Genomic DNA, 21,066 nt, shown 5'->3' on the forward strand with positions numbered 1-21,066 from the left:
GGTTCAGAGGGTTGCCCATTTGTACATTACCCCCGTCCTGGAAGCCTTCGATGTGCGGTTGCAGGTAGTTCCGAGCCTCCGGAGTGCCTGCTCTTGGGGGTTGGAAGGTCTGAGAGCTACGCTCCGCACTTCCAAAATGGCCGCCGCTGTTTGCTGCCACCCCGAGGAACGTAGCCGGGGCCTCCATTAGGCACCGTTTCTTGGCACTGGCAGCTGAATCGTCTGCGGCCGCGTCGGGAAGGGCGCGAACAAGCCGCGAAGGCAGGTCGGCTCCTTCGACGTGACTCGGCGCTGCTAGAAGCGCGGCGCGCGACTCTCCCTCCTCGTCCGATAGGAAACCGTCCCTACTACAGGCCATTCTAAACGACCCAGACAAGTTCCCTCAGTTGTCTTTGGCCAGCAAAAGGCAGAAGGAAGGGAGGGATAAAATAGATATGGAAAAGAGAAGATATGGAAGGGAAAATGAGAAGAAGAAACAGAGAAAAAAGGCTGAGCCTAGCCTTGTGCTGCTGCTCCCTGTAGAGGCAGGAACAAAACACAACTGAGGGCGGGGTTATTCCGAAGGCGCCAACAGGAAGGTGGAAAAAGTGTTCCTGCCTCCCTGAAGGAACAGTAGGAATAACCCACAGAGATGTCCGACAACCTCTGAGGGGGAACTGTATTTTCCAGAGTTACATGGAAATGATTTCCAATTGGCCACACTATATCATAACTGGGATTGGGCCACATTTTTTTTTAACTTCCAGAAACACAGTCTTGGAATATTTATGCTTTTTGAGATTCTAAGCATGTCTAATGGCACTGCAGCTTCTAAATTAGGCATTCAGCTGCATGATTTTTTAACAATACAATTATAGTAATTGACACTGGTATTCTTTATTACCCAACATTTAGTACAAATAATTAACATGAAGACAGCATTGGAGTACTGATAAAACTTCATTCATCTTCTGTTAGCTTGGGAGACACTACATATAACATTTCACAAATGAGTCATTTGAACATTTGTTTTGGTTTAAAAGTACGAGAGCTAACAAGAGGCAATTGTTTAAGGCCAGCTAGTGTATATGAGCATTGACCAATGATGTGGGTTTTCTGGGAAAATTTCAACTGGACAATCTTCTGATGCAAATGTTAATACATAAGTAAATACTGCAGATTTAAGAAGGCAAATATACTATGTACAAGACTGCATCATGTACAAGCACTGTTTCCTATCCCTCATTTAACCCATTTAACATGATTGAGTTGCAGCATAACAGCCCTGATAAGTAGATTATATTTACATATGTGGGAGAGAAATTTTTCCACAGAAAAATATAGCCATGGAAACTTTTTTTGCCCCCTTATCACTAGCTCTTACTGTTACTGTAATCAATGCAAATGTGATAGAAATGCAGGCAATCTAAAAACTTCATAGTAGCAGCAGTTATAGCACAGCTACTCCCAGGATGGCTTTCCTGAATTTTCAAACTGTCCCAGGATATGCCTTGCTAGGGTGGTTGGGTCTTTGATACTGCCATTTCCTCAACTGAAAGTGAATCCCCCCCCCAACCCACCCTACTTTTAAGGCAAATAAGTGGAGACTGGCACAACACAGGTACCCTCCCTGACTGGAAAAGTTCAGGGTTGGATGGAGATCTTTGATCAGTTAAGACTCCCGTACTATGGTTCTGATCATTATACCCCTTCCCCCAAATTACATGATGGTCATTCAAGTCATGGAATTCAAGGGTTTCATGCATTGAATTAGAGTCTCTATGAAGACCTATTCATTTTTTTAAAATAACTGAGTGGACATATGCTAACCATTCATTAATGTAGCTATGGACTACAAAAACATGACAAACAGTAAAAGTTGGACTTCAATCTTTGGATATCTGAGTACAAAAAATTGTAGCTTGGACACTTACCTGTTTTAGAAACCCTCAAAGGTTTAGCAGTTATGAAACTGTCTTGTTTAACACGCTTTGCGGCTACATAATCTTGCTGATTTGTTAATCCACTGTTTGGTACTGAACTAAGAAGAAAAAAAATACTTTTAAACAACAACGTAATGTTGAATTTATTTCTATTCCTTTCCCCCCACCCCTAATAACATCCAAAACCAGATCAGATCACAGCCACATTATTTCAGTAATTTAATGTGGGGAAATTCTAGTGCAGAAGCTCTCTTGTTGTGGATTGTAGACAACACAGTCCATCACCAGCTACTAGTCTGCTTTTTCAAAATAAATTTGATGTAAGAATGCCAACGAGCCAATAGAACTACCTAGAGAAAGCAATTTCTTACACCTGTATTGAGTTATAGAGAGGCTTCTTATTTATTATTATTTCACATTTCCATCCTGCCCTTCCTGAAATGGGCTCAGGGTAGGACACATCAAGAATAAAACAATTCTATAAGTTCTAAAACCAAAATTTACTGATTAAAAAGTTTAGACGATGATAATTTCAAAACCTAGTTCCTAGTTGAGCAAATAAAGACAGATGATAATAGTCAAAAACAGTCACTACTCCAAATAGGGCTCCCGGATGGGCCAGCATGTAGCAGAGAGGCCAGGGACAACCAGGAGGTGTTACTCAGCAGAGAGTATGGGGAGAGGTGGTCCCTTAGATCTGCTGGTCTCAGGCCATTAAGGGCTTTAAAGGTTAACACCATTACCTTGTAAACAGATACGGTATTCAATTGGTAGAGCACCAGCTAGATAGGTATTGCAGTCAGCAGACGCATTTTGGACCAGCTGGAGTTTCCAAGTCAGGTTCAAGGGCAAGCCTATGTAGAGCATATTACTACAATCCAGCCTGGAGGCAGGATTTTTTTTTTGTAGCAGAAACTCCTTTGCATATTAGGCCACACCCCTCTTAAGTAGCCAAGCCTCCAAGAGCTTACAGGGTTCTTATTACAGGGCCTACTGTAAGCTCTTGGAGGATTGGCTACATCAGGGGTGTGTGGCCTAATATTGTTTTTCCATGTAATTTTGAAATTTCTCCCATTCCTTTCTGAACTTCTCCAAATCATAGTCTTTTAAGATTCTTGTAAGTTTGTCCATTTCACTCCATGACATAACTTTTAAAATCCAATCCCATTTTTCTGGTATTTTATCTTGCTTCCATAACTGCACATATAATATCCTTGCAGCTGAAAGCAGATACCACACCATCGTTCTATCTTGTTTCGGAAAACTTTCCATTTGTAATCCCAACAAAAAAGAGTGGAGACCTCTTAATGTCATAACCTAAATTTTTTGACATTTCTTTCTGAATCATTTGCCAAAATTGTTTTGCTTTTTCAGAAGTCCACCATATACGGTAGAAAGATCCTTCATGTTTTTTACATTTCCAACATCTGTCTGACACCTGATTGTTCATTTTTGCCAGCTTCTTAGGTGTCATGTACCATCTATACAGCATTTTAAAACAATTTTCTTTAATATTGTAACATGTCGATATCTTCATAGAATTCTTCCATAAATACTTCCAAGATTCCATTTGTATTTCTTTGTTAAAATTGATTGCCCATTTTATCATTTGAGATTTAACTACTTCAACTTCCGTAGAACACTGCAATAGTAATTTATAAATCCATGAAATCAACTTTTCGTTATCGCCCAACAGCATTCTTTCCAATTCTGTTTGCTCCTGTCTTATACCTTCATTTTTAATGTCCTGTTCCACCAAACTCTTAATTTGTTGTAGTTGAAACCAATTGTATTTGTGCTGTAATTCTTCAGCTGATTTTAGTTCCACCTTTCCTCCCTGTATCTTTAATAGTTGATTATACGTTAACCACATCCCTTCATCTGTTTCTGAGGACAATTTTATTACTTCAGTTGGCACAATCCATAGCAGCTTTCTCTCGTCACCCTATTTTCTATATTTTAACCAAGTACTTAGCAGATTTCTTCTTATATAATGGTGTGAGAAAAAAATCCATCTTATTTTTCCCATAAAACCTTTAAGCATGCCAACCAAAAATATTTCCATGGCCTTCTAAAACCAACAATTTCTTATTTAATAATGTCACCCATTCTTTAATCCATACCAAACACACGGCATCATGATACAATTTTAGATCCAGTAACTGGAAACCTCCCCTTTCTTTTAAGAACATAAGAGAAACATGTTGGATCAGGCCAACGGCCCATCCAGTCCAACACTCTGTGTCACACAGTGGCAAAAATTTTTTATATATACACACACACTGTGGCTAATAGCCACTGATGGATCTCTGCTCCATATTTTTATCTAAACCCCTCTTGAAAGTGGCTATGCTTGTGGCCGCCACCACCTCCTGTGGCAGTGAATTCCACATGTTAATCACCCTTTGGGTGAAGAAGTACTTCCTTTTATCCGTTTTAACCTCTCTGCTCAGCAATTTCATCGGTTAAGATTTTCATTTTAATCCTTGGTTTTCTTCCAGCCCATACAAATTCTGAAACTTTTCTTTGCCATTTACTGAATTGTTTATTGTCCTTCACAATTGGAATTGTTTGAAATAGGAATATAATTCTTGGTAGGACATTCATTTTAATTGCAGTGATTCTGTCCACCATAGGCAAGTTCAATTTGTTCCATTTTATCAAACCTTCATCAATTTTCCGCCAAAGCTTTTCATAATTATTTTTATACAAATCCGGGGAGCAATCCTGTTGATGGCTTCGGAAAACCGTCAATGCCAGTCCTCTACCAGCACATCTAATGAGGTGTCAACGGGCACTGGATCCTGCAGAGTTTCCTGAAACCACTTAGGCTGCATGGGTGATCATAAAGGATCTTGTTGATAGGTATGTTAAAATACAGGGCAAGATAAAATGTGACAGATGAAAAGGCAGATGAAATTTATTCAGATTTCACATTTTAGAGAATGTTATTTGGTAATTAGGTGTGTTATACAGTCTATGAAAATTACCTGCCAAAGGTGTAATAATTTTAAGATAGGGCTTTCATTTCTGCTCTGCTATAACTATAAAACAGTGTCACTAGGGAAAGCAACAATGGGACCTGTGAATATTTTTAGAAAAGGGCAAAGTCTGTGAGCTTCATCAGAAAGAACAAGAAACAGTGGAAAAGGTGACCTGCAGAGGTCCTTTCCAGATCCCCTGTAGTCTGAAGTTCTTCAGAGGATATGTTTTCCATCTTTTTAAAGCTTAATCAACATGAAAGCTAGTAGCTTGCTCACTTTGAAACGAACACTGAGATTCTTGGGTGTTAACAAATACACTGAATATTGGAGTGGAATAACAACTGCAATTTTCACTTTGATTTTATCTGAGTAGGACATCAAGTTCATTATAGAAAAGTTAACTTGATACTTGGAATGAGTGACTTGAACAAACAGAACCCTTCTTCCCATATTGACTTAGTGGGCAACCCTGTGGTGAAGGCTGCATGGCCCATTAAGTTGTCATCACCTACCAGATGTCAGGCAGGAAAATCTAGGGAGGATAAAATCATGCGAACTGATAAGCTTGGGGTGCACAAAACGAATATCTATCAGTCTTCAAAGCCATAGTGTGGACATTCTCTTAATATAAACTTCACTGATGGGAAACTAAGTGAGAATAGTACATTGACAAATTTAGCTTCTTGACAAAAAGCACTACTTACTTTAATAACTTCCTCTTTCTTTCAGCAGCTGATGTCATTGCCATATAAGATGGTCTCTCATGTATAGGACCTGGGTGTCTATTTAATAAGGAGGGGAGGCCAAGTCTGAAATAACAATAAAAAGGATTGTGAAAAGCACACTGAATATTTATTTGAATAATAAAATTATAATTTTAATTCTTTATGTTCCTATAAGAGAATTGGCAATGAAGTGAAAGCAGTAAAGAAATATGAACATAGAAGCAGTTTTTCAATTCCAGAATCTGTCTTTATTTGAAAGTCAGAAATCATAGCATTGATACCTGCATGCTTATTTTCACCAAAGAATCTCACAATACATTTAATGGGCAGACTTCATATGAAGCAAAATTTTGTCACTCCACAGATCACTAGTAGATCTTCATCGTGGTCTCTGTGCTGTCCCACACATGGGTCTTGCCTTTGGCAACGGATCCTAACCTCGGAGACTCCAAAAGCTTGCTTGAGCGTTATTTTTGGTGCGCTTTCTGGCTCGTCCTGGGGAGCAGGCACTGACTGCGCATGCCTGGAGCGAGCAGAAGGCGCCCCCTCCCACTCAGTTTCTTCCTTACCGCTGCTTGGACAACACTTACCTCGTTGCGTTCCCTCCTTAGCTCGTACTTCTCTTCACTTTTCGTGTTCCTGTGGTATCGTATTCCTCCTTCTGTATTGTATTTCTTTCTCTCAATAATTTCATTCCTATCTGTTTTTTTTTTAAAAAAGGAGCCTTATTCTGCACTTTCTTTTCTTTCCCCTTCCCCCCTCTCCCCTGTCCGGAGCATATGGAAGGGAAAACTACCTTTAAAAAGTTATGCAGATGTGGAGCTAAATTTCCATCCACAGTCATTCCCACTGTCTTTTTTGCCTTGGGGAAGCCCACAGGGTTGACTCTTGCACCTACTGTGCTAGTTACGGCAAGCAGGTGCGAAAGAACAGAGCCGCCACACTTCAGAGCTTTCTACTTGAAAAGTCTCTCCAGGCTATGTCCACTTCCAGCGATTCGCTGCCTCTCCCACCTTAAGAGGGAGATTCGGCTGTGTCGGCCGCTGTAGCATCGCTAAAAAAACATAAGTCTGACAAAACTGCTTCCCGTCACTCTGAGTTCACTCACAAGTCTAAGAAGTCAAGCAGGAACCATCCGCTTTGGTGCCCAAGAAACATGGGGAATCCACAGCCCAAACCAGCAAGCCTTCTACTAAAATCGGCACCTTCGGCTTCAATGGCCTCGCCTTCGACTTCCACTCCGACAGCTTCGACTTTGACAGAGTTCATGATCCCAACACTTTTGCCTGCAGAACTCACGGCACTTACTGACGTCATCACTGAGATGCCCCAACTCGCTCGATTCGCAGATGTGATTCCAAGCCCATCCGGATCGACATCTCTCCACGGCTCTTTGCTTTTGGATATCCTGGAACCAGACATCTTTTGGATCCAAATGTGTTTTGGGACATTGGGGTTTCTCCCTTGTATAGGGAGCTGAGCACATCGGGGTTTTTCCCATGTATAGAGAACTTCGTGAGTCAGCCACCCAAGTCTCTGTTAATCACCCTTTGGGTGAAGAAGTACTTCCTTTTATCCGTTTTAACCTGGCTGCTCAGCAATTTTATCGAAGGCGACGAGTTCTTGTATTGTGAGAAAGGGAGAAAAGTACTTCTTTCTCTACTTTCTCCATCCCATGCATTATCTTGTAAACCTCTATCATGACACCCTGCAGTCGACGTTTCTCCAAGCTAAAGAGCCCCAAGCGTTTCAACCTTTCTTCATAGGGAAAGTGTTCCAGCCCTTTAATCATTCTAGTTGCCCTTTTCTGGACTTTCTCCAATGCTATAATATCCTTTTTGAGGTGCGGCGACCAGAACTGCACACAGTACTCCAAATGAGACCGCACCATCGATTTATACAGGGGCATTATGATACTGGCTGATTTGTTTTCAATTCCCTTCCTAATAATTCCCAGCATGGCATTGGCCTTTTTTTATTGCAAACGCACACTGTCTTGACATTTTCAGTGAGTTATCTACCACGACCCCGAGATCTCTCTCTTGGTCATTCTCTGCCAGTTCACACCCCATCAACTTGTATCAGTAGGTGGGATTCTTGGCCCCAATGTGCATTACTTTGCACTTGGCCACATTGACGCCCACTCACCCAGCCTCAACAGATCCCTTTGGAGTTCCTCACAATCCTCTCTGGTTCTCACCACCCTGAACAATTTAGTGTCATCCGCAAACTTGGCCACTTCACTGCTCACTTCCAACTCTAAATCATTTATGAACAAGTTAAAGAGCATGGGACCCAGTACCGAGCCCTGCGGCACCCCACTGCTTACTGTCCTCCACTGCGAAGACTGCCCATTTATACTCACTCTCTGCTTCCTATTACTCAGCCAGTTTTTGATCCACAAAATTGGAATCGGAGGGGACCCCAAGTCAAGCCGCCTTACCAGCCCTACCAGCAAAAGTCATGCCCGCTGCCAAACAAGAAAACTACAGTCCAAACAGTCTCTTTGACATTCCCCTCCTGCTCTCTCCAGGCCACACAAGGCTTTTACCGTTCCTCAAAACTTGGCAGAAGATCACCACAGACACCTGGGTACCTACTATAATTCGAATAGGCTACTTCATAGAGTTCATTTCGCCCCCTCCCCATCACCGTTTTATTTTAACTCCGCCGTCCCCATTTCTTCACGAAGAAATCCCAGATCTCCTTCGCAAAAGGGCTATAGAACCCGTTCCCCTTCATCTTCGGAAGACAGGGTTCTACTCCAAATACTTTCTAGTCCCAAAACGAGATGGAGGCAGACGTCCAATCCTAGATCTTAGGAAACGCAATTAACAGATTATTTACAAAAAATTCAGAATGATCTCCGTTCAATCAATCCTGCTATTAATTCCGCAGAACACCTGGATGGCATCTCTGGACCTTCAGGATGCCTACTTCCACATATCGATAAGGCCTCAAGACCGGAAATACCTGAGATTCGCCATGGGTCACCACCACTTCCAATATCGCCCCCCCCCCCATTCGGACTGTCCACGGCCCCTCGCATTTTCACAAAGTGTATGGCAGTGGTGGCTGCAGCTCTTCGTCTTCGAGATGTCACCATCTTCCAGTACCTGGACTACTGGCTCCTGACTGCTCAGTCACCTCAACAGCTCGAAAGGGACATTCAAGTCACACTGTTGCTTCTAGCAACCTTAGGTCTATGTATGAACCTTGCCAAGTCACAACTCACCCCTACCCAGGACTTACAGTTCATAGGTGTCCACTTCTGCACGCACCTTCATATGGTTTTCCTTCCTCTTCTACGCAGTCTACAACTCATAGCGACTGCCAGTGCTATTCTTCAATCTCCAACTCAACCTGCTGTTGTGTTTCAACGTCTTCTGGGATACATGACAGCAACTACATCCGTCATCAAATTCGCCAGGCTTCGGATGAGGCCTCTGAAACTTTGGTTTGTCTGCGCCTTCCATCCTCACAGGCAGCCCCAAACCACGATTCTCACTACACCTAAGGAGGTCCTCCTCTCTCTTCACTAGTGGACCCTTCAGCCCAATTTGCTTCAAGGGGATGCCCTTCACCCTGCCTTCCCTTACTGCAAATGTCACCACGGATGTCTCGAAGTGAGGCTGGGGAGCCCACTTGGAGGACAAGACTGTCAGGGGTCTGTGGTCTTCTGCAGAGAGAAAATTCCACATCAACTGCTTGGAGCTAATAGCAGTCCACAGGTCCCTTCAATTGTTCCTTCCTTCTCAAACGGGTCGTCATGTTCAAATCACATCAGAGAACATGGCAACAGTCTTCTATATAAACAGACAAGGGGGAACAAGATCTCTTCAACTTTGCCATCTCTCCATTGCCCTATGGAAATGGTGCATCAAGCACAACATTTACATCACCGCAATCCATCTACCCAGAGTGGAGAACATTCTAGCAGACTCTCTCAGCCTGTTTCGACTGGATGACCACAAATGGTCACTCAGTCCTGCACATCTTCACCACATCTTCCTTTGCTTCGGGAGCCCCAGTGTAGATGTCTTTGCCACACGACTCAACACCAAATGTCGCCACTTCTATGTGAGGGGGAGCAACGATGCATTTCTCCACATTTGGACGGGAGGTCTCCACTACCTGTTCCCTCCATTTCTACTCATCACACATTCGATCCTCAAGATCGTCCGATATCAGACAGACTGCATTCTCATCACTCCATGGTGGCTGAGACAACCATGGTTCACGAGGCTTCTTCAGCTATCCTGCCACTCCTATCGCCGCCTCCCTATGGTACCTGACCTCCTCACTCAACATCAAGTTCAATTCTGGCACCACGATCCTCAGATTCTATGCCTCATACCATGGAGGATCTGGCCATAATACTGCCCTCGGAAGTGCAACATGTTATCCTCAGTGCTAGATGTTCCACTAGATGTTCCTACCTTCTCAAATGGAAGCGCTTCTCCACTTACGTACAATCTCATGACATTAATTTGGACAGCGCTCCTATCTCCTCTATTCTACAGTACCTTTTGTCCCTGCAGGCTTCAGGACTTAGTTACTCATCATTAAAGGTTAATTTGTCCACCATCTCATTGTTCCATGTTCCTGTTGATGGTCAGACAGTTTTTTCCCACCGTTTATCTAAAGCTTTCCTCAAGGGACTTCTGCATCTGCATCCCCCAGTTAAACCCATCATTCCAGTTTGGAGTTTATCTCTAGTCCTGGCCCAGCTTGTTAAAACTCTTTGAGCCCTTAGCGTCTACTTAGCCCTTAGCGTCTACTGACAAGTTTACTTTCTTGGAAGACTGCCCTATTGGTTGCCTTTACCTCAGGTAAATGAGCAAGTGATCTGTGCACCTTCCACTCTAATCCACCTTCCATAGTTCCAAGGTGGTTCTTCAGACGGATCCTGCCTTTCTCCGAAGGTCGTCTCCCCTGTCCACCTTTCAAGTGCTACTTCCTTACCAGCCTTCTTCCCAAAACCCAAGGACTCAGGTCAAAAGATACTGCATACTCTTGACATGAAGAGAGCCTTATCCTTCTATCTTGTACATACATAACCTTTCCGAAAGGACACTAATTTATTTGTAGCCTATGGCAAGCCCCATAAAGGCTCCAAGATATCCACCTAAAGACTTTCCAAATGGGTGTCTAGTGCAATTCGGTTGTGTTATGAGACTGCTAAACAGTCATTACTTGTCAGACTCAGAGCTCATTCTACTAGAGCTGTCTTGACTTCTTCGGCATTTCTGCAAGAAGTATCCTTGGAAGACATTTGTGCCGCTGCGACCTGGTCCTCTCCATCCACGTTCGTCGCTCATTATGTCCCGGACGTTTGTGCTAGACGTGATGCCTCCTTCGGCCAGGCAGTCCTCCGCTCAATATTTCACTAATACTTCTCCAGGTGAGTGCAACGTAATGCAAGGTGCGTGCCCATATGTGAACTATTATGCTTACCAATTGCCAGCACCCACCTCCAGTGTTTAGCTTGTTAATCACCCATGTGTGGGACTGCACAGAGACCACGATGAAGATAAACAGGTTGCTTACCTGTAACTGATGATCTTCGAGTAGTCATCTGTGCAGTCACACACGCCCACCCAGTCTTCCCCTCTGCTGGCTCTTTGCTTTTCCTGCATGGATGTCATTAGCAGCTGGAAGAAACTGAGTAGGAGGGGCACCTTCCGCTTGCTCCAGGCATGTGCAGTCGGTGCCTGCTCCCCAGGGCGAGCTGGAAAGCGCGCCAAAAATAACGCTCAAGTGAGTTTTTGGAGTTTCCGAGGTTAGGATCCGTTGCCAAAGGCAAAACCCATGTGTGTGACTGCACAGATGACCACTCGAAGATCATCAGTTACAGATAAGCAACTTGTTTTTGCTTGGGGAAGTCTGAGAATGAATAGCTAAAAATCATCCAGGGAGCTTCATGGCTGAGCAGTGATTTGAACATGGGTTTGCCCAGTCTTATTAGGTTAATACTGTGCATTCTGAATTTTTGCCTTTGATTTGCATTTTTTAAGTACTGAGCTAGAGGTTGAAAGAAGTGACTAAATGTTCTGAACTCCATATGCTTCTTAAAATAAAGTTTGGATTGATTGTTTTAATTTTATAAATTAAAACAATCAAATCAAACTCCTCTGCAGCTCTTTTGATCCCTAAGATTAATAGTTTCAGGGGTAAAGCTCATACTTAGTTGGCTGTTGTTACCACCTGGGCATTCAAATGAATGTTGGTCCAGGGCAGGGGTGGCCAAACTTGCTTAAAGAGCCACATAGAATAAATGTCAGATGTTTTAAAGCTGCAAGACATGCATATTAGATGTTTGAGAGCCACAAGGAACGAAGGAAGGAAGATGGGGAGGGAGGAGGTGGAAATAAAGCAACTTTAATTGCATTCTCCAAGATGCTGGCTGCCTTGGCAAAGTGATTTAAAGAGAGAAACACCTTCTCCAAGTCAGCTGATGGTGTGGTGGGGGCTTCAAGAGCCACACAATATGTCTGAAAGAGCCACATGTGGCTCCTTAGCCACAGTTTGGCCACCCTTGGTCCAGGGTAATCCTGTTGCTAGCATTGGTTGTGAGAATTAAAAAAGGCAGGGAAACAAACTGCACTTCAGTAAAAGAAATGTCACAACCCTCCTTGACAGAATGGCTCAAGCATTTCTGCAGTGAAAAATAATACAAATACTTCATTCATCAGTTCTGCCATCTCCCTATTCACCTTTAACAAACCTTTCACACCTCTGTGATCTGACCACCTCCCTGAATGACTTCTTGCTTCTCAAGCATTTAAATGTCATACACTCCTTGAAGTGTTTTTTGCTTGTCTTATTGCCAGTATACATTTGCTTTGCCAGAGTTTTTACCCATGAAGAGACTGAACAAACAGATACAGGACAAAGTGATCATTCACCTAGTCACACTTTGTTTATCAGTTCAGGCACAAGTGTCAGAGACCATAAACTATGAGTTTACCAATATACCTCAGAATGTGAATCAACTGAGGTTCAGGATAAATTCAGAAAAGCAAGAAAATAAAAAGTACCTTTGTAAAACATTGCTGTTGCCACTGGTCGACTGTGACTTGTTTTCCAGTTCTTTAGAAGAAGGTTCACCTGAACTTCCTATGTTACTTTCATAAAGAGTAACAGTGGAGTTCAGGTGGAACTTTGGACTCATATCGCATGCAATATCCTCATGGCTTTCCTGTTTTAATGGTTCCTGTATTTGTACTATACAACTATTTGTTTCTTGAAGGCCAGCAGTACATAATGCTTGCTGTACCACAGTCTCAGAATATAGGTTCTCTTTTGGCATTCTGCTGATCTCGGGGGTATACACAATAGGGCAAAGTGCCTTGCTGAGGGAATCCACCAAGTGATTAGGGCTTGGCTGACTACATTGTTCAGGACTTTGTGTCATCAGGGGAGAATCCATCAATTTTCGCCTTGTTCTTTTCTGAGGAGGCATTTTGTATTGTGCTTCATGTTGAACATTTGCTTTGACTCCTTCTGATGACATACCCGAAGGTGTACCTAGGTTCAAGACAAATATTATTTAAATAATTCTGCTACACTTTGACAGTTTATAACTGAAAGCTGAGGAGGGAAAACAAATCTTTGAAATCAGGTTTATACATAAGCTATTAATCTGTCACCAAAAATTGAGGCTAATAGAATCATATATACATTTTTGTAAAAATGATCCCTCCAAGTGCTAGTCCCAGAATGTGGATTTCTCCAGTGAATTAGTACCTTTTTCTTAGCTGGAAGATTATTTGATGCACTAGTCAATGACAATTCAATGCTTCTGGTCAAAACATTTATCTAAGCTGTATCTTAATGATGATCCTTACAGCTAACTTGTTGGATCTATCAATGCACAAACAGGAAAAAAAATCTACTTGGCCCAGGTCCCTTTGCAGAAGGGATTGTGCAGGATCTCTTGTTTTGATCCTAGTTTCACTCTGATCCTAGAATGCTCATACACACACTGATACACACACTTGATCCTATGCAACAACCTCCTCCCTCTCTTGCATTGTACCCTGGGGAACAATTCTAACCATTAAGAAGTTTCTAGGTTTACTTCCTGAAACCCCAGTTCTGGCTGCACAATAGTTTGTGCAAGCAGAAATACAGCACATTTGACAGTGCAAACAACTACAGCAGACTTTTTGCAAATCTTGCACAAGAACTGTCGTGTAAGTGGAAAATTTGCACAGGATCCTACCCACTCTTTAGAACCTAAAAGTAACCATAATAGCGGAATCAGTAAACTGAAATATTTGATCAGAAATATATTATATTCAAGCAAATGCATAGCTTAATGTGGAGATTATTTTATTGGAATATCTGTAAAATTGCAAAGGTAACAGAGCATGCACTTCTATTACAGTGTTTAAATTTAAGGGGGAAAAACACAAAACAGCACTGGAAGCTGCTGACACTCATTTCAATGTAATTAAAAACCACATATAAATTATGAACTTGGTTGTCCACTCATTTATTTCAACAAAGGTCACTGGGGTATCTTATCATTTGCTAATTCCATAACAGATTAGTGTTCACAATATCCCTTCCACCATGTGGCAAGAAATATAAATAAGAATTTTAGTTTTGATTTAAGCAGTATATCCAGCCATGGGAATGCATAACAGTCATTTTCTGACTCACATTTCTGTGCAGAATACTTTTTGCAGTCTGGGTGAAGTTCCAAAGACCTACTCTCAATGAAATCTAGAGTCTCAGCAAAATCTTTAGATTGTACCCTGTGCTACCAATCTAATGGAACATAACATTTAAGAAAATGACTTGTCAGTGAGAAATCTCTGTCTCAAATATAATTTCATTCATAAAATCACTAGCTGAACTTATGCAAGCTTCCACCTCAGCCCCCTCCCAAATACTGACATATTATTTCAAACATTTTTTATTTTATTCGATTTTTAGCCTGCCATTCCCATAGGACAGGCTCAGGGTGGGTTACATCATAAAAACAACAATAAAAACAATAAAAGACCAATTTAAATATATAACATCTAAAACTACAGAATGACTAAAATGGCAGGTTCTGCCTCATAGACATGGCCTGTTGTCCAGGTCCTGTAGATCTTACAGCACTGGGATGGAATGAAGGGGGGAGGCCAGTAACAAGTGATGTCCACTGCCTCAGCTGAAAGCATTTTACCTTGTGTTTTTATCATTTCAGGTCTTGTAGATGACTTATAATCAAATTAAAGGCCACTATAGGGTATCGCAACTGAGAATGTTCTGTCCATCTCACTCCTGAAGAACAAGCACCCAGAGCAGGCTTCTTGGCAGATGTTAAAACTTGGAAAGGTTCATGTGAAAGCAGTCCTTGAGAAACCTTGCTCTCTGTCTGCTTAGTTTCACAGTTCTAGGTTTGACCTTTAAATTGAACTTGGAAACAGACATAACCAGCAAAGCACTTTCAACACTGGCCAGTCATGACAAAATGGAATCCAGTCAGCAATCCAACTCATTTTTAACTGTTGGAATTAAAAAAAAAATTCTGTAGGTAGGTAGCCCCACATATAACATACTGCAGTAGTTTAACTTGGAATTTCCTAAGCAACATACAGGTGTGCTAAAATCAGACTTTTATGCAGTTTTAAGGGTTACTGATATTCCTAAATACTTAGGAAAACTTTTCTTTAAGACTAAACATTTTATTATAGTCTAAAATCAAAGTTATGTGCTAAGATCTCACAAATACTTAGAACAAAAATATGGTGTTTAAATACTCATTAGCTTAGTTAGGCTCTAATTCCTTCTTTCTTTGAAGTAAGCCACATTGAATAAAATAGGACTTCTTAGTGGATCTGTTGCGGATTGCTCCTTTATGTACTGAAGCCAATATTTTGCATTACTTTTCACTGCAAGGCAATTAATTTAGCCTTCTTAAAAATAAAGATTATTAAACAACCCCTGCCTAATTTTTATAGGTACAACTCTGCAATCAAATACCAAGGAGTTACTACAAGAGGACAGCCAAACACAAAACCTCACACACCTAAAACTGAAATGTTAACTCCAATACTTACAAGAGATTAACATTCATTTGTCTGGACTCTGGAGTAATAGTACAGACAAACACATCAGCTGAAACTCAGTATAGCAGCAGGAATCAAACAAGATATGATCAACAGTGTCCTCTTATGGGACTTACAAACAATACAAAGTAATCTAGGAGTTGGGAAATGTTAGCAATATGATAAAGACTACCTGGCTCCTGGTGGGGGGAATTTTCTCACTTGTGCTTTGCACACACAGCATGATGATGTCAGCCAGAAGTGATGCCACCGCACTGGGCACAGTGTGGGGTCACTCTAGCAACTTGGGTAAAAACTCTATGGTGCCATAGAGAGTTTGCCCAAATTACTACAGCGTCCTCTGCATGATGTCACTTCCAGGTGATGTCATCGCGACAGGCACATTGGGTGTGCTGTAACTCTTTGGGGGTGGAGATCTCCCCGCTGGCCAGCTCCATGCTGGTGGGTTGGGGCCCCCAAAACTTGGTAAAACCCCCACCCCCAGTGGGAGGCCGAGAACCCTCATCTACTAAGAATGTAAGAACATAAGAAAAGCCATGTTGGATCAGGCCAATGGCCCATCCAGTCCAACACTGTATCACACAGTGGCCAAAATTTATTTATATATATATATATATATTTTTTTTTCACACATATATACACACCGTGGCTAATGGCCACTGATGGACCTCTGCTCCATATTTTTATCTAACCCCCTCTTGAAACTGGCTATGCTTCTAGCCGCCACCACCTCCTGTGGCAGTGAATTCCACATGTTAATCACCCTTTGGGTGAAGAAATACCTCCTTTTATCCGTTTTAACCCGACTGCTCAGCAATTTCATTGAATGCCCACGAGTTCTTGTATTGTGAGAAAGGGAGAAAAGTACTTCTTTCTCTACCTTCTCCATCCCATGCATAATCTTGTAAACCTCTATCATGTCACCCCACAGTCAACATTTCTCCAAGCTAAAGAGCCCCAAGTGTTTTAACCTTTCTTCATACTAACAATAGAGATTTTATCTATAATGATTAGACAAAATGACAGAATTAAAGGAATAAAAGTGGGTAATGTGGAATTCAACATGAAAAGTTATGCAGATGATGACATCTAACAGTCTTGAATCCCCAGAAATATATCATTGAACATAACGAAGAATCTGGACCCCTATCAGGCTATAAGAACCCCCCCCCCCCCAACAATGATAATGAAGCTTATAACACAAGAAGAAGAAGAGATTATAAAAAGCACAGATTGCTCAACAGCCATCGATCCTGTTAATTATTTGGGTATAAATGTGAGTAGGCAAAATTGTAAACTTTAAAAAATAACTACTAAAAGACCTGGAAATCAATATAAGCAGATTTATTAAGATAGGAAAAACTAAAAATCTCACAGCTGGGGAAAATCTCTGCTATCAAAATGAACGTGCAGCCAGAACTAAATTTTTTTGTTCCTAATGTTACTCATATACACAGAATAAAGAATAATGAAAGAGTAGCAAAAGACAGATAAATCAATTTATTTGGAATGGCAAAAAACCAAGAATAAGCTTCAAAATATTACAAGATAAGAAAAGGAGAGGATTAGCAAACCCAAATATAAAATTATATCACCAAGTGACTAGTCTGATCTGGATTGTGGACTGGATTAAAACTAAGAATTAGCAGGTCTCGATGAAGGCATACACAATTATTTATGGATTAAGATATCAACTAAAATGATTATAACACAAGAGAGAAGTCACATAATCAGAGATGGACATTTGAGAATATGGTTTACGCACCAGAAATTATTGAGCCCCTCAAACTCTTTGCTTATTTCTCCAATGGAAACTCACTATGATAACATGAGAAATAAAAATGATTTTTTTACATATGCCATAATGATAAAAATTCGGGAAAGTCAAGTCTTGGCAAGATATTAAAGACGTAAACATTCAATGGCTGCTATATTATCAGTCTCAAAATAAAAGAGATTATAAGCATTGAAGGTGGAGTTCTAAGACTGAATTTGAACAGGTGATTATAAAACAAAAAAGAGAATTTACTATGATGGATATATACAGGGCTTTTTTATTTATGTATTCATTTCTCAGATTTATATCCCGCCCTCCCCGCCGAAGCAGGCCCACAACAGTCAAACTAAAACAATAAAACAGTAAACAATTAAAGTTTTAACAATTAATTAATACCAATTAGATAATTTTAAAACCGTTTAAAACGATTTAAAACAATTTTGGTGCTAGTGTTGATTTTATTAAGTTCAGCAATGTTGGGCATCTACTTATACTATAATTCAGCTAAAGGCAAGTCGAAATAGGACTGTAGCAGGAGCTACTTTGAATATTAGGCCACACACCCCAATGTAGCCAATCCTTCAAGAGTTTACAGGGCTCTTAGTACAGGGCCTACTGTGAGCTCCAGGACTGGCTAAATCAGAGGGGTGTGGCATAATATGCAAAGGAGTTCCTGCTACAAAAAAAGCCTTAATATATAAGATTTTACTCTAGTTGGAAACAGAAGAGGAACAAGTGAAAGAATGCATGATTAAGTGCAGGGGTGTCGAACTCATTTGTTATGAGGGCTGGATTTGACATAAATGAGATCTTGTTGGGCCGAGCCATGTGTATCATAAAATGTAATGCCAGGTAGCGGACATATAAACTTTATAAAGGGCACAGACACACAATTTTTTGTTTTGCTTAAAATATTAGCCTGCTTGCAATATTTTGTTTTACAGTCTCTGATAAATGTCACTTCTTGCTATGAATTATTGCATCAAAAACTACAGACAATGTCTGTGCTGTACCAGTCTTGAATATGTGCTGTTCAGGTGTGCACATCTGTAAGTTGCAAACCTACTTTTGATTCATTGACATTCATTACAAACATCTCATGGTCAATGCTTTGAGCCTAAGACCCAGAGGAACATGAAGCAGCTTGGCATTGTGAGCTTTTGTACAGAAGTTGCTTCAAGTACTAGTCAAGAACATGCGAGGGCACCATGGCTCAGACTGAGGGCTATGTACTTGTCCACAAAACTATAATTTTCCCCACAAAAATGACTACAAATAAAAAAAAAATACAACCCCCCCCCCAAAAAAAAAACAACTACAAGAACAGAGAGACAGCCATGTAGAGTGGTCAGTGTCAGCCTACTACCTGGGAAGTCTAAATTCAAGACTCACAATCAAAGGAAAATGTGAAGAAAAAAATAAGGAAAATTTGCTGGGTAAACCTGGGGTAAAACACACTCTCAGCCTAATGGTGATATTTCTCTTCTAAATAGTTCACATGCTTTCTTATTGAGAAAGACTGGAGAGCATGAGTACAGTCAAAAAGAGGAGGGGAACCTAGTTACACCCACAACAAGGCCAACAAAACTCTCTCTCTCTCTCTGTAGCAAGGCAAAAAGCTCATACCTTCACTAAAACGTTGCTAGTTTTAAAAGCACTCCTTGTAACTCTCCTGATGGTGGGGATTGGCAAAGGAATCTCTGGCTCTTTCTTTCCTTCCCTGGGGGAGGAGCCTCAGCCATTCATTAGAAGGAAGAGAGGCTTGTCTCAGTAGCTCTGCAGGGTGATTAATTGAGCCTGGCAAACTTAATCATCCAGCAGAGCTATAGAGACAAGCTCCCTCACTGGCTGAGGCTGCTCTTCCCTCCTCCTCCCTTTGGGAAAAGGGAGGGGGGGAGAAGAAAAGGCTGCTTTGCTGTTCTGGCTTGTCAGGGGAGAAACACAAAATGGCGACCGAAAAAAGAATGCAAGGGAAAATTAAACAGATGACAGCAAGTTGCTGGAGGGCGTGATTGGAACCATCTGTGTGCCTGCTCCGGCCCGCGGGTCGCATGTTTGACACCCCTGATAAAGTGGATGAAAAACTTGAAAGAACACATACCTATGCAACAATGGTAATGAAATGACCATGAGAAAACTTGCAGTCAGCAAGCCATTAAGAGAAAATTGATACAAAATGATTTTCAGATGGTTTATAACTCCACAGGATATTAAGGAAGCAGATAAAAACTACAAATAAAAATGCTGAAAATATCAAGACATTTATGAACTTTCATATGAGGTGGACCTCTAAAAAAGCAAAAAGATATTGGAAAGAAATACACCAAGAATGCAGAAGATATTAAAGTTTAAATTCCCAGTGAAAGCAAAGAGTATGTTATTAGATGCTATGCCTGACAAATTACCAAACATTTTAGAAGAGATATTCAAATATAGGGTGACAGTAGCTAGAACGAACTACGCAGCAAAATGGAAACTAGATGTCTGTCCATATTTAGAAGAATGGGAAAATAAATTTGCTGAATATGCAGTAATGGCAAAACTAACAGCCTATCTGAGAGGTCAGTTATGAAATTTGAGAGAGATGGAGTGAGTATTATGCTAGCAGGAGACAAACTTAAAATGAAAAAATGTCATACAAATGTATGGTAATGAAACAGAAGTAGAATTAAAATCTGTTCCAAATGTAGTATCTTGAACACAAATGGGTTTTTGATATGAGATATATAATAGACTTTCTTTTGCACTTTGATATATTACTTTTCTATTAAAGGGTCTAATGCAGGGGTTCCCAACCTCCGGTCCGTGGACCAGTACTGGTCCGTGGCCCGTTAGCAACCGGGCCGTGAGTTGTATAATTATTTCATTATATATTACAATGTAGTAATAACAATAAGAAGTCATTGGATTTATATCCTGCCGTTCACTCCGAATCTCAGAGTGGCTCCTTTATCTTCTTCCCCCACAACAGACACCCTGTGAGGTGGGTGGGGCTGAGAGAGCTCTTACAGCAGCTGCCCTTTTGAGGACAACTCTGCGAGAGCTATGGCTGACTCAAGGCCATTCAAGCAGCTCAAGTGGAGGAGTGGGGAATCAAACCCGGATCCCCCAGATAAGAGTTCGCACATTTAACCACCACACCAAAATAAAGTGCACAATTGTATCATTCCGAAACCATTGCCTCTCCCCTCCCACCCTGGTCTGTGGAAAAATTGGCTTCCACAAAACCGGTCCCTGGTGCCAAAAAGGTTGGGGACCACTGGTCTAATGAATATGTAGAAGTGGTGAAAATATGTTATATTGATGTAGTAAGGATGAAACTAATGCTGTGGTCAAAACAGATTTGTTATGAAGTCTGAAATGAAAACTTAAATGTTCAATACAATTGTACCCCACCAGCAATAAGAACTATTATATTTCACAGATAATACCTTAAAATTATAATGAAGAGGATGTAAGGGGGAAATGTTTCCTGTCTTATACATTTTATACTATATTATTGTCTTCAACCAAATGAAATTACGCTGTATAACTCCACCCCCCTTTCCTTTTCTGTACCCCCACTGTTCTCCCAAATTAAAGAATAAA

General features: G+C 41.1%; 1 protein-coding gene across 1 annotated transcript in view; it reads right to left on the reverse strand.

Moving 5' to 3' along the window:
• The window catches only part of KIF18A (kinesin family member 18A), a 110,270-nt gene that overhangs the window by 24,737 nt on the left and 64,467 nt on the right, over positions 1-21,066 (reverse strand). Inside the window, exons 14-16 of the mRNA XM_060261318.1 lie at positions 12,672-13,161; positions 5,611-5,715; positions 1,914-2,020 (exon numbers count right to left, since the gene is read on the reverse strand). Of these exons, the coding sequence (XP_060117301.1) occupies positions 1,914-2,020; positions 5,611-5,715; positions 12,672-13,161 (702 nt within the window). The remainder of the gene's footprint in view (positions 1-1,913; positions 2,021-5,610; positions 5,716-12,671; positions 13,162-21,066) is intronic.

The sequence above is a fragment of the Heteronotia binoei genome, chromosome 21 (genome assembly GCF_032191835.1).
Source record: "Heteronotia binoei isolate CCM8104 ecotype False Entrance Well chromosome 21, APGP_CSIRO_Hbin_v1, whole genome shotgun sequence".
Classification (NCBI taxonomy): domain Eukaryota; kingdom Metazoa; phylum Chordata; class Lepidosauria; order Squamata; family Gekkonidae; genus Heteronotia; species Heteronotia binoei.